The sequence below is a fragment of the Helobdella robusta genome (assembly GCF_000326865.2).
Source record: "Helobdella robusta unplaced genomic scaffold HELROscaffold_2, whole genome shotgun sequence".
In the NCBI taxonomy this organism is placed as follows: domain Eukaryota; kingdom Metazoa; phylum Annelida; class Clitellata; order Rhynchobdellida; family Glossiphoniidae; genus Helobdella; species Helobdella robusta.
In genome coordinates this window covers 7,248,327-7,263,829 of record NW_008704083.1, presented here as the reverse complement: position 1 = coordinate 7,263,829, position 15,503 = coordinate 7,248,327, and the positions used below count along the sequence as shown (strand labels likewise).

The window sequence follows — 15,503 nt, the reverse complement described above, 5'->3', positions numbered from 1 at the left end:
TCTAGGTTAACTGTATCTCAATTCCTATGCACAATTCAATTGCAACGAGGTGTTTTTTGATACCCTAAGTCAAAAGAACGTATATCATATAAAATGGTTTATTCGATTAAAAATATTAAACGTATGCAAGATATTAATTTATAATTTATTTTATTTAAAAATTTATATAAATACAAATTTTGTTAAAAAAATTGTTTACATAATTTATTATTTTAGTGGTGTACAAAAAATTAATTTCACCTTTCAAAAATTATTATAACTAATTTTAATTTTCATTTCAACATGGAATTTTATTTTTAAGTCGAGGCGATGGTTTATTTATTTAATTTATGAAAAATCGGATGGTTGCTGAAACGATCGTTATCGATTTTAAGTATTGATTTAAATATTTGCAATTTTTGTATATATCGACATTCATAAACTTATTAATGAACATATGCATTTTATCGCTTTTTTATGACTACAGATTAAAAGACATTTTGTTTTTTTTAAACAGTGAAAACAAAAAACGAAAATTAGAGTAGTGTTGTTTCATCGTCAGGTGCTTGCTTTACATTTATTATCTGTAAAATCTATCATGTGTAACAAAATCGCATTTTTAAACTTAACTAGTTCCTAATCGAATGCAATGCAGATAGAGATTTATTTTTTGCACTACTGGATCAAAATTGTGTCTTGCCTATTAATGGCATTTTTCACTTTTTTAACCTTTCAGCTTGAAAATGCAAAACGAAACGAATCCAATGAATTATAACATGGATGATCCAATGACAAACCATCAGCAGATTATACCTAGCAACAGTTATCTTCCGATGAGCAACAGTAAACAGCATGCAAACGGTCCACTCATTTCCCCAGTAAGGAATAATAGCAGCAGTCAACAATTTCAACATTCCCAACAACTTAAACAGCAAACTTTAAATTGTTATGGAAAAGTATCTAACATGCCACAAAATTTTGTCAGTCAGAACGTAATGTATAATGATAATATGCAGAAGGGATATTATTATAATGCTCCCTACCGGAACGAACAGCTGGGTATGGTTCGATACAACACCCCAAATAATTATTATCAACAGCACATGATTCCACACCCATCCCAACAAATGGGATTACACTGCTACAACAAACAACCTATGCCTCCACAGCGTGCATTTTACCATCAAAGAAGTATGGGATTTTATCCTGAATCAAACATTGATGAACAGAGGTTTATAAATGATCAGCCAAACTGGAATGCTTCAAGAAACGTTTATTGTGGGAAAATAGCTAAGAATCCTATGGAGATGGGAAATTTTGATGCAAATTTTCATAAGCATGGACAAGATGTGGATATGTATAGCTTCTCTCCGAGGTATCCAGACCACACGCAACAACCACATGCTCCCAATCAACAACAACATATCAACAATAAATATTTTATGTCACAACAGCAAATAAACTCAGAAGCAACAGTTGATCCTAGATTTTATAACAGCAGACCAATGTTACAACGTTCAAATGAGATGCTGAAGCAACCAACTGCACAGCATTTTGAAGACAGTTTTTATTCTGGAGGGCCAGCACTTGCAAATTTTCAACATCAACAATCTTCAGCTTATTTGCCTGGACGAAGATTAGAACACTTTTCTCACATGGATGATTGCCAGCAACTTTCAATCTCTCAACATCAACAAACATTTTCTGGCAGTGCTGCACCATCTTCATATTATCCAGACAGTGAAAATAAAACTGTGGCAAAGGGTACTGTGGAGTATTATAATACCCTTCATGGTGGTCACCATGAGCACCAAGGGAGCAAGCCATCAAATAATGCAACAACAGCTAACCAGATCATCGACCACTCAAAATTTCTTTCAGGTCCAAACCATCTCCAGCAATCTCATTCACTACCATCCAACAAACCGAACATTCAGTCACCTGTTGCCGATCATAATAAACAAGCACCAGACCATAATGTTCACATGCTAGCCACTATTTCTGAATCAAAAGTTGAACCACAGCAACATCAGCAACTACAACATCAACAATTACAGCATCAACAACTGCAACATCAACACCTACAGCGTCATCAACTACAGCATCAACAGCAATTGCATCAACAACATCACCCATCAGCGGCATCATCTTTGGCCTCTCCTCAAAAATCTCTTCATCCTCTTCAGTCAAGTAGCTTTTACTGCACATCTTCTTTCTTATCAATGACGACAGCAATGATAACAACAACAGCAATGATAATGACAACAACAATGGCAACAACGACAACAATTATAACAGCAACAACAACAATGCTAGCAACATATGCAAAAGAATCTGGCTGCAGTTCATCAAAGGACAGCTTCTATCAGATTAAAAATTCATCATCAGACCTGTTTCAACAGGCAAGTAAGAGCATTTGTTCAACTATGAAAATGTCAAACCAATCAAAATCTAGTTGTTCTCAATCTCAAGCCGGTAGTCAGCACATCCAATTCAACAATTCCATCATGAGCAACATGGCAAGGTCCTGCGATAACTTGAACTACAACATAGCAACAACCGCGACATCAGTGACAACAACAACAAAAAACAAACAACTAAGAAAACCTAGAAAGAAGAAATCAGATGTGGTTGCAGTTCGAAGTGAGTACCAACACAATGATCGAACTATTGTCGTACCTTACAAATGGAAACGAGTCATTGAAAATAAATCTGTCTATTATATCAGGTTTGTATGTTGATGGCTGCTAACATTCATGTTTCATTCTTTGTTCAATTTATAACTCTAACTCACTCAATCATCCAAATTATCTGAAAAATTTAATTTTGGTTAAAGTTGGTTACACTTAAGCTTATCCAAGTGAAACCATTTTTATTTTTAATGTTTATGTTCATTGTGCTCTTTTTTCTAGTTGGAAGTAAAGAATATCAGTGTTATTAATTTGCTGGTAGCTTTTTTGCTTATTTGTATCACATAATTTCTTTAAAAAGTTTTTGCCCTTTAATGTATTGGTTTCAATTTTCTTAGAACTTCTATATGCTAAGACTAAAAATTTTAAGTTTAAAAGTTTATCATTATTTAAAACGAATTTTTTCCTATAGACGATATAGTTTATTTTTGTATGGTTTAATTTGAAATTATAGAATTAATTTTAAACAATTAATTTTTACAATCAGTTTGTAAAAGTTTATTATATAATATGTTTGAACAAGATTCCAACATTAATTGTTAAAAAAATCTTAAACAATTTATTTTTACAATCAGTTTGTAAAAGTTTATTATATAATTTGTTTGAACAAGATTCCAACATTAATTGTTAAAAAAATCTGATCAACTTCAATATTAATTTTAAACCTTTTTGTATTTTTTTAGCCCTAGTCGAGTAAGATTGGAGTCTTTGAAAGAAATTTATCAGTACCTGCTGACTGATGGTACATGCAAATGTGGCTTACTGTGTCCACTCTTTATTGAACAGGTGTTCATATTTGATTGGACAGTTGAGTCGAAGCATCTAACCAATGAGGAAGCATGTATTAAGGCCAGCAATTCAACTAGTCTTTGTTATCATAAGAAAAAAATGAAGTTCAAAAATGAGGCTTCAAGCAACAATGTTCCAACTGCAGACGATCAAAAGAAACTACAGATCAACAACATTAACAACCACAGCAGCAACAGCAGTTTTGGAATTTCCAACATGGACGACAACAACAACATCATCAGCAATATGAACAGCAGGCAATGGAGACAGCGATCACCTGGCAGTAGCTGCTCATCATCAAACAAGCACAACATAAAATGTAGAGAGAAGAGAAAATCAAAACTTGAATGTTCACTCATCGACACTTACAGACCATCTCATGACATGAACAATGATAAATTCATGTCTTGCAGCAGCAGCAACAACATCAACAGCAACATTTCATCCTTCGATAGAAATAATGACAACCCACCTTACAGCAGTCATAATTATATGCAGGACATGTCATCAACAACGTCATCATCATTCTTCAACAGAATTCAAATGACGTCAGAACCATCCACACAATGTCTCTCGTCTCCATATGACAGCGATGCCACAAAATCTGCCTCTGACATCAACTGCAGCAGTAACGAATCATTCAGCTCAGATGATGATGATGACGATATACTTAACAGATCAGATCTTCTTCTTTTCACTAACAACAACATAAATAATAATAAAATCAGCAACTGCACTATGAAAGTCAGTAGTGTTAAAAGTAATGTTGTTAATAATAGCACTGATAATGCGAACAACAACTCTTCCCAATTAAAGCATTTGCAAGATCGAAATGCTCAGTCATATAGTCACATTGATGATGACTATGATGGTAACACTGATAATTCAATTTGCTATCAAAATTTTAAAAAACAATCAAAACACAATTTACAAAGAGCAAAGTTTGACTCTGCTGACAAATTGTCACAGCAGAGTCAACAGTCAATCAACAGCCAGCAGAACTTCAGCACTTCCAGTAAACCCATTAATGACAACCAATCAGAGAGCCAGTCATTAAAAGCCAAATCGGAAATGTCAGATCTCACAGACCAATCACATAAGACTACTTGCCCAATTAAGCTTGTTGAAAATATGGTTTCAGAACTTATGACGACAAAAAATTCTCTGGCAGAAGTCGCAACGATGATGATGATGAGCAAAGTGGAGAATGAGAAAAAGAAAAAGGTAACTGATATCCATAATGTGGAATGCAACAGGGGGGTTGCAACATCTTTTGTAACTGTTGAAAATATTGCATCCACCAAAGTTGCGAGCAACAAGAATATCAATTATAATGTCGCAAAGTCTGCAGTTCCTTCAACGAGCAATATTTGTATTTCGTCCTCAAACAACAACAACAACAACATATCAACCAATGTTGCCAGAGCTACATCAGCTGCAACATTTTCTTCAGGTCCATCAAGTTTTTCAACATTGCCTTCATTAAATTCTGCTTTAACCAGTGCACTTTCTTTTGTTGGATTGAAGACAGCAACGTCAATCACAACAACTTCTCTGTTCACTTCAGGCAAGTTAACTGATAAGACAAATTCGATGTTATGCTCCGCAACAAGCAATTCAGAGTCTTTCAACAGAACAACATCCATCACAACATCCTTTTTTACAAACGACAAGTTTAGCAACATTTTAAATGTCGGTAACAAACTGCCTACTTTGTTGAATGTAGATGATATCAACAAAATATCGACTGCCACAACAATCGATGAAATGTTTTCAGATGACGAGGAAGAGGATAGTTCTAGCATGGCATACAGTGGCACCCACGACAAAGATAACATTATCAACATTTGGCTGGAAAATAATGACAAAACGTGCAACAAAGCTGATGAAGATGTAGGAAAGAATGCAAGCTGTGGTAGTGGTGGTGACCTGAAGGATGAGATGGATGTCGATGATGTTGTCAAGACAACAGGAACACAAACAAGCACTCCTGCTTCTAACTCGACACTGGAATTTGTTGATAATGATGGTGACTCTAGAGAAACAATTTGTTGTGGTAGTGTTGAAAATAATCTCAACATCATTTCAACATCATTTGATGGGATTGCCTCTGGTACCACTTCAAATTATGCCAATTCTTCTTTATCCGTTAACACTCCAGAATGCATTATGAGTTCAATTGTTGTTGTCAACAGCAAAACGTCAACAGCTGTTCCAATAACAAGTACAACATCACCACCGACCTCTTCAAACTTGTCAGCAGTCCCAAGCACAGTAGTCACCAAAGTTATTGAAGCATCCACCGCCAGTACATCATCACCAAACACAAAGTCATCAACAACTCTAGAAACAACTTCCAAAGTTGTAACGCCACCAAATAATGAGACAAGCTCCCACACAAGCAATAATACTGACAACAACAATAGCAACAACAGCACAGCTGATTCATCACTTCAGCAGCAGCAACATAAACAACAAAACCAGCAGCAGCAGCAACAACAAGTAGTTATGGTACCCACTCAGCAATCATCCACAGCAATTCTCATACCGCACCAACAACAATGCAATAATTTAAATTTTGACAGTCAGTTGTACCAGACTGCTCAAGCTAACTACCTTCAATCTCTTGGTTTCGGATTTGCTCAGGGGCAGGTTGGTCTTCTGCACTTTGCAGCCACGCCTTCATCCAATCAGAGCCTTGGATTGGCTCTTGGAATGGGCGTCAACATTCTCAACAGTGGTAATGTCAATAACAATGCTAGTAGCATTAACTTCAATGGCGTTGGTGCTCTGAATGTTAACAATAGCGGTACTGAAAATATTGTCAACAATTCATCTGATAATGATCAAAACAATTCAACTACTGATAACAACTCTCTACCTAATGATCCATCCAAAGCAACTCTGAATAATAGTACTTTATCAACTACGACAACAGAAACAACAGATTTCAAGTCACTAGCAACAAATTCAGTCAATGCAAACCAGTTGTTCCAGTTGGTTGTATCTCAGGGTGTTCAACAAGCACATCACATTCTAGTCCCTAACTATTCATCTTTCACTCCGTTTGCTGGAGCTGCCTTAGTACCCGTTCCTGTAGTCCAACCGAACTCAATGGCATTTTGCAACTTGGTGGCCACACCGAATGGACCTCCAACGCTGTTCACTGTGGGACAAAATCCATTCAGTTTCATGACTGCCGGTCCCATCCTAGTCAGTGAGGATGGTGGTGCCGCTAATGGTGCTGCCAGTGGTGGTGGGGGTGAGAAGGCAGCACCGAGCAAGAAGTTGACATCCCCAATGTACTGCCACGATGCTCCTGATAGTACGGTTGATTCAGAAGATGTCATCGAACCCGGGTCTGGTCACAACAACAACAATAATAATAATAACAATAACAAGAGTAATAATAATGGTAATCTTGACAACAATAACTGTAACAGAAACAGTTCTGGCAACAATAATAATACAGCTGAGGGTGATTTTATCAATAAATGCAGCAAAAATGAAAAAGTTAATGAAAGTTTTTCATCATCTTCATCATCGTCCTCGTCATCTTCGTCTTCATCATATGTTCCAACATCAACCAGCGGCACTGCCGTGTTTGATAAATGTCGAAGCATGAATGTCCTGGAGAGCAACTTGAACAGCACCAACACTGGTGGCAACAAATCATTATCACCGATCGTCGTCGTTGCTGACGATGATGATAAACAGACAACCATAATGAACTACAGCACATCATCTGAAACTGATGACAATGATGATATGATGATGATGATGATGACGGATGTTGAACATTGCAACAAGATGACATCTGTTGAAGATTCCAGTTCTCAGGCATCGGAGGCCTTCGATCATCATCGTGGTTGTGGAGGTGGTGATGGTGGTGGTACTTCCCTGGTGAAGAACTTTGAGGTGGTGGGAGACAAGGACACCAGGTGCAACAGGAGTGTGCTCTCTCGGCATGGTGACAACGAGGACGCAGTGGATGACAAGTGGAAAGATAAGAGTAAACTGCAATCTAAGAAGTTGCTGAAATATGCACATTCTGTTAAAAGAAGAAGAAATAAAAGATTCACAAATCTAATTTCAAATATTAAAAATTCGTCCTTGTCTCGGACAAAATTATTTTTAACTCAAGGTGACAATAAAAACCTTAAAACTGACAGCAATAATGGCAGCAAGTTAGTTTCAATGCTAGCATCATCCTCGTCTTCTTCATCATCGTCGTTGTCGTCCTATGCAACGAGTCTCAGTGATAAGATGAGCGCAAATAATGACTGCCTGGTGACTACATCCGAGTCACACAATGACGTCAACAATGCAGATGGCATGACAAATTACGATGACAATAATAATTCGGTACTCTTGTCTGTCAGGAACGTGAGGAGTCTGCAGAGGAAGGAGCTCGAGATGAGGATGAAGATGATGAGGAAGATGGAGCCCGAATCTCCAATCAGTTCGGATGATACAATTGGTGGGTTGTGAATTTTCAAAAAATATTTTTGTGTTGTTCATTGATGTAATATGAATTCAATCAAGCATTTATGGCGTTTACAGTTTTCAGTTGTTTTATTCTACTATTTGAATTAAACAGTTATTAAAGTTAAAAATTTCATCATTGAAATTTTTTACGCATTTGTTTTGAATTAAACGAAAATTTTAGTCAAATAAAATCTAAAACTTTAGTGAATTTTTAATATTATTTTAAATTAGGTATCAAATTTTTTTTAAAGGTGTTAGATATTAGCATGCAAGCAATGTTAAATTATCACATTCCTCAATGCTCCCATACAATTATAATAAGAAGTCAACCGTCACTACACCACGATGACACTCAGATGACGCAGACTCGACAACAACGACAACTCTACCCGCGGCATCGTCATGCAACTTCAACATTGGAGATCTTGTCTGGGGACCAACCAGAGGCTTTCCATCCTGGCCGGGAAAGTTGGTGTCTGAAGTCGAAGTCAAGGGCCACCCCAAGCCCGAATGTGGCAAGGTAGGTCATAGGTGGGATGGGCGAGTTTTTGTTCCTGTCGTCATCATGGACTTGGTTGATGGAATAAAATATATGCTATTTTTAATATTAATTTTAGATTTCAATTAAGCCGCGAGATGAGATTTAATGCACCAATACATTGTTTAAGTGGGTCAGAAATTTTTTAAACTTATTCATCTCAGCAGAACATCATCTAAGTTTTATTCCATGAGTCTTTATGATTTGATTGATTTCCTTCCATGTTTATGCTTTGTGTCGCATATCATATTTCTTAAATGTTCTCATTTTGTCCTACTTTTATCTTTGTTGGTAGTAGAGGAAGAAAATAGAGTGAATAATATGAATGTGTAATGTCAATCAGCGAAACATAACAAACAATCTCAGGTGTGGGTGAAGTGGTTCGGAGACAACACGTATGCCCAGACAGACATCAGCCAACTGAAGACGCTATCAGAGGGACTTGAGACTCACCACAATGCTCGAAAATCGCACAGAAAGTTTGTTTCATTCAAAAATTTACATTAGTTTAGAAAATTTTTATTATTTTCTTGCATTTTTAGCATTGTTGTGTGGTTTTTTAAAAAATAGCTTTTTTTCAATGCTTCACTTCATTTATTTTGCTATGATTTTCTTATATTTGGTCTTATTATCAAATCTCTTTTTGCTAATTCAAGGAAATTTTAAATTGAAAACAAGACAAAAAATTTGTCACTGTATTTTAATGCTGAAGCCTTTATCTAAATTGGGAGACTCGACAATAAATGTTCCTCATAAGTAATGATTGGATATTTTTATAATTAAATTCCAAGAAGTTCTGCAAAGATCTATATTTTGTGATTTCATCATATCCATTAAATTTTAGTGTAATGTGAAGGAAACTCAGTGATATTTGTGACAACATAAAACATTTGTTACTTTAACCAGAGGTCGAAAGATGAACGCTGGGTTAGAAGCCGCAATACAGGAGGCCATGTTTGAACTGGACAGACAGATGGCTAGACAAACAACAATACAACAGCAGCAACCACAGCAACAAAAATCATCAAACAACACTAGCGACAACATCAATGTCGCTACCACATCTGCAGCCTCAAAAAAGTCTAGACGCTAATCTGATTAATTTTCTCTACATCAATTAATATTACCTTTAATCATCATCTTCATTATTCATCACCAAATTATTCGGATTTATTTTAATGTTAGCTCTTAAATTAACTATTAACTGAATTTCTTATGATTATTTATTTCAGTAAACAATAAGTTCGTAGTGTTTTTTTTTGTTTTTGAATGATGATGATGATTGTTTTAACTTCAATTTGTTACCTCCACCACGCCATAAGCATGCTTATATTCTAGTTAGCTGACATCATCATTTTCATCATCATGTTTTTTATAATACATAATCTTCATCTATTCACACAACATCACGACGTTTCAATCTATTTCGTTTGAGTTCTAACTGATTTTCTTCTTCATTATTTTTAGTATTATTTTTTTGTTATTTTTCTTATTATTGTTTTTAATTATTATTATTATTATTAAATTGAAATTTCTACATTTTTGGTGCTTCAAATTATAAACTGCATTCACCTGATAATTTGAAAAAAAAACCATTATGTGTTTATTATTAAGATGTTATTTTTCCTTCAATCATCTATTCATTTAATTATTCGTTTGTTCATTCATTCATTCATTCATTCATTCATTCATTCATTCATTCATTCATTCATTCATTCATTCATTCATCTATTTGATCATTTGTTTATACATTCATTCATTTATTTATTGTTTATAAATTGGAGTTAATTGTACATTAATTTTTAATTATTTCATCATTCACGTTTCAATTTTATTCATGTTTAATTACTTTCAACTGTTATAGAGTGTACATTGATATAAAAAAGGTTCATTTTAATAAAAAAAATGTTGTTGTTTTAATTTAAAAATGCTTCGTAGTTGGACGATGATGATTGCCCTTAAGAATTGGTTGGTGACAACTAGCTACTGGTACTGTTAACGCTGGTACGCGAGATACTGCAAGGTAATTCATTTTTGTTACAGTTGGTACCATATGATATGACAATCATGAATTTATCAGCTTCTGTCACTTTATTGCACCGTTTAATTAGCACATGCATATGTTTGTTTGTGCGTGTAGAACACACACACACACATAAACGTATGCGATTTTAAAAATGATCGTCAGCGTTTATACAAAACAGTGAATAAAAATAAAATTGAAAAAAACGATAAAATTGTAAATAAAAGATAATCAGATGACTATTTTTTAGAAAAATTTTTAGTAAACTTTCAACAAAAAGTCTATTTCTAAAATTGTTGGATTGGATGGCAATTTTGTGACTTCACAGTTGAAGTTTGGGGCAACCGTTAACGTGTTTTGTTAAAGAAACAAGACCTGCTGACCATCTGTGGCATGTGGAATATTCGGTGGTTAATTCTTGTAAATATTATGTTGAATTTCAAAGCAACTATCAAAATTTCCAAATAGCTGAGCAATTTGTTAGAGTAATTTCTTTGAAACAAGTTTTACCTACCATGGAGTTGAGGGTTTTTAAAAGTTTTGCAAATGAAAGACGAATCATATTTTTTAGTTCTTAATGCGATGATAGTTGGTAACAGGTTTCAGTTTTAATGACTAGTTTTGTCGAAACAAGGAAAGGTGTTAGACAAGGCTGCGTATTCTCTCCAGACTTGTACAATCTCTAAAGTGGTTTCATCATGAGAAAGATAGAAAATCTATTGGAAATATTCATTGATGGAGTTAATATAAACAATGCAAGATATGCCTATGATACAGCTCTTATAGCAGATTTAATGGAATAATTGCAAACAATTGTTTCCGAACTGGTTTTGGAAAGTGAAATGAAAGGCTTGCAAATTAACATCAACAAAACAGTCATGGTTATCAATAAAAGCCAAACCACTCCAATTTTCTTAATAATCATTAATGGTAAACAGGTAAAACAAGTAAACAGCTTTAATTATCTCAAAAGTCTGATTACCTCAGGTTGTAAATGTGATATGGATATCAAAAGAAGGATTGCTATGGCGAAAGATGCATATTTTAAAATGAAAAACATCCTCACCAACAGTAAAATCAGAGTATCAAAAAATTTAAAACTGTTAGGGTGTTACATTTTTCCTAGGCTAACTTACGGCTCTGAGTCCTGGAAAATTTCTAAAGAAATTGAAAAAAGATTAACGCTGCTGAGATGTGGTTTTTGAGAAGAATTATAAAAAATAGTTGAACCTCTCATACATCGAATGAGGATGTATTAAAACAGTCCGGTTATGAAAAAAGAAATTACTACAGATAATCCGACGGGGCAATTAAAGTTTTTCGGTCACATCATGCGGAAGGAAGGAATGGAAAATCTAACTACTGGAAAGATTGCAGAGAGAAGAGATCGCGGTCGACAACGAATAACATTCGTGAAGTCCTTGTGTCACTTGTTGAATATCACCACATTTCAACTGCTAAAAGTGTTAAAGATCGTGTTTGGTGGAGGTAAATGGTCGCCAATGTCCTGAAAGGATGAGGCACGAGAAGAATCGTAGAATACCAAATAAAGAATATACCTACCTGTCTGTATTTTTAATTTAATTACACAAGTCGTTCTGTGACGGCAAACACTCAACGTTAAAAGTGGCCGTTTAAACCGCTCAACTAGATGATACATAGAGAACTTTATCGTTTTCACACGATACTTAATTCTCGATAACAAAAAAATTTGACTAAAATGAAGACATTTATTAACCTTTCATTGTAGTTAAACAAAGAATTGTAAACATTTATTTGTTAAAAACATGCGGTTTTATATATTTAACTTAATTCGCTTAGCTTGAACTAGAGAATGACGACACGGAGGGGGGAGTGGTAATGAGACACGAGAATTAACATCTAAATAGAATTTATTTTCATTTCGGTAAGAAATATTATAGAGAAACGGGAACGATTCTACCGGAGACAAAAAATATTCATCAGGAATAAAAACTTGTTAAACGACAAAATTTTGTAAATTGTAGACCTTTTTCGTTAGCTAACAACGGTTTGATATTTTTACACATTGAAACTAGTTTGATTTTTTTATCATTTTATTTCAATTTTTATGTAATTTTAAATTTAATGTTGATAAATAAGATGGAATAAGATTCTCTGTGAAAAAATTGGAGAAAATGAAACGTTTTTGAACAGCATGCTAGATAGGAATTCGCCATTAAACAGTATGGTTAATGGAAAATGGACAAAGGAAATTAGCAGGATGTTCCTGTCCACATTCAAAACTCTGCCTATCAAACCTGAGTTTATGCAGTGCAGAATGGTTGTTAATACTTGTTTTTATTAATCCTGCTGGTTATCTTCGAATTAGACCAACTAGACATTATCTTCTCCCACCAAACTTAGAATATATTTACCAACAATCACAAAAACTAGTTCTTTCAAATTTGACTTGAAAACTTGTAGGTGCATTAAGTTTCTCAGTTTTCATCTTTAACACAAATCAAATGAAAAAAATAGTTCCTACTAGATACTAATTCCGTCTAGTGAGTAATATACTCTATATTTTTTCTTTCAACGAAATAATTACTAATATGTTTGAGTTTTTTTTTTTTTGACATATCAAACGTGACGAGACGATGTTCATTTATCGTGTATCTTTTTCATGAAATTGAAAAAAAATAACGAAAAGCAAGCAAACATGTATGGGTGTGTTTTGTGTGTGCGTGTATGTGTGTGTGGTGTATATGTGTGCGTTTATCTATATCTATAAATAGATACAATAAATATAGATAACAAAGGCAGCACTGTATATAGATAGTGAGGTAGTAATACCTCTGATATGAATGATTGTCGCCAATTTGATGGCCGAAGGAGACATCTTGAGTCCGAAGCTACAGATAGTGCAGTGACGCATATACACACGCAAGTACGGTAGCGATTACTCTTGAAATTATGAAGAACTTGTTCATTGCATTGCAACGTTCGCATAGAACTGTCGTTGTTGTTTTTGTTGGCGATTTCTTTCTTGCGTTATATTCTATTCTAAGCTTCATGTTATTGTTATGTTTTTTGGCGTCAACTACTCGATAGCCTGAAAATGCAGATTTTTTTAAGTTTCAAATTAACATTTGGATGTTTTGGTTGGCTGTGTGTTGATTTCTATTTAACTTGCATGCTATTTAGCTTTTCAAAATCCATATAAGTGAGGACTCGACGTTTGTTAACAGAGTTAATATCTATCGTTGTTATGTTACACACATTATTTATAATGGTAATGCTAACACTTTTATATCATTATTTTTTTATATTTAGTTATATATTGCTATTTATATGACAAGAATTACATTTCCATTTTTATTTTAATTTAACAATTAAATCGTTTTCCGTACGATTATGTTTACGTTAAACATTTTTTACTCCTTTTTACTAGATGTGTGGCTCATTACGAACGGCGCGCGTGCGTAAAATAAACCTTTTTTCTTTGTTATTTTCTTCTTATTATTACTATTCTTTTGATTATTTTTCAAGTGTTTTTCAATTGTTTATTTGAACTAATTCAAGTTGGAGGAGAGATTTGTACTTAATATAACCAGTGAACATCATTCAAACAAACCCATATAACCAGAAAAACAACGACCGAAAATATTTATTAAGAAATCTTACTCAGACGCAAATAACATCAATTTTTTCCATAACTTTTCATGTGTGTAAGTTGGACTCAGACAAAAATCTAAGAGCTGCATACATAGCTGCAAGTCTGTAACTAAAAATTAACTGAATCATAGGCTAACGTTTTAAAGGAAGGTTAGATAATGCGAAGAGGGAGATAAAAATTTAGGAAAAAATATAAGTATTAGGATGGTGTATTTCAGAGTAGAATAATTAATAACATAGAAAAGAAAATTTTTACACTTCCACGTAATAAAAAATTTGAGATTTTCATCTTATTGAATAAGCACACGTACGTTCAAACAAATTTAGAAACCATTCTACATAAACAGCAGACGGTTATGACGTCTGTCTGTCAACTCCAAGTATTAAAATCTTGAGAGCGCATTGCATTTTCACCCCGCCAATTTCCACATTCGTCATGAATAAAACAGCAGATTAATTAATTTTATTTTTTTTATGTTATTTTTATTTATCTGCTGTCGACGATGTTATTTAATCTATATATCGTCGGTTATATTGTCACACAAACACAGCCCTGCAATTGATGTATTGTATAAATATATGGATCGGCAGTAGGAAAATAGAACAAGATTTGTTTTAATTAAAAAAACTTAAAAATGAACAAACTGAACAAATTTTCTAAATTTGAAGATAAATTGAGAGGACTTTAATTAACTTGAAGATAGCAGATGAATTCATTAAGAGACGAATGAATTTAAAATAAAATTACTTGATGGATTGCTTCCATGTAGGGTTTCCATTCGTCATCGTCATCGTCCTCTGCATCACTGCCAATGTCATTATTATTTAAACCATCACCATCATCATGTCATCATTGTGGTCATCGTCATGTTAACAACAATTGCGTCATCGTTTTCTGGCAGGTGGTTGAGCATCATCTAAATCGTCATCATCATCATTGTATCGTCCACAGTTTGCTATCATCATTAACATAATTACACCATATAGTGACATCAATGTCACTATAACCGATATTGTTAATCATCATCTGTCTCCATCATCACCGCTTTAATAACCATTATTAATATTATAACCATCTTTGTTATCTCAAACATTAGCATTACCACAAACACACACACAAAAACACACACGCACCAATTTAAACTTAATTCCAGTTCAAATTTGAAAACATCCTGTTGCATTAAGTGTGGGAATTGCATTTGAATGGAACTAAAGACAAAAAACCCCACCAAAGAAAGACATCCTCAGAAAGAAACAAATGTGCAAATGGAGCGCGCAATCTTTCCTTCGACGTATCTGTTACAAAGAATAAAAACTCTAGATTAACATTGCCTGCCAAACGAGTAGAACATGAAAGACA

At 34.1% G+C, this 15,503-nt stretch overlaps 2 protein-coding genes across 2 annotated transcripts; both read left to right on the top strand.

The window, feature by feature from the left end:
* Positions 1–755: 755 nt before the first annotated feature.
* On the top strand, positions 756–9,577 carry HELRODRAFT_160629 (hypothetical protein; the record flags this gene model as incomplete). The annotated part of the gene is made up of 5 exons (XM_009017577.1): positions 756–2,707; positions 3,353–7,938; positions 8,303–8,466; positions 8,851–8,963; positions 9,391–9,577. The coding sequence occupies 5 exons, from the start codon at positions 756–758 to the stop codon at positions 9,575–9,577; spliced, it is 7,002 nt and encodes a 2,333-aa protein (XP_009015825.1).
* Positions 9,578–11,838: 2,261 nt separating this feature from the next.
* Positions 11,839–14,600, top strand: HELRODRAFT_160628 (hypothetical protein; the record flags this gene model as incomplete). The annotated part of the gene is made up of 4 exons (XM_009017576.1): positions 11,839–12,011; positions 12,629–12,809; positions 14,115–14,244; positions 14,491–14,600. 4 exons carry the CDS (start codon positions 11,839–11,841, stop codon positions 14,598–14,600), a joined length of 594 nt encoding a protein of 197 aa, XP_009015824.1.
* Positions 14,601–15,503: the final 903 nt, after the last annotated feature.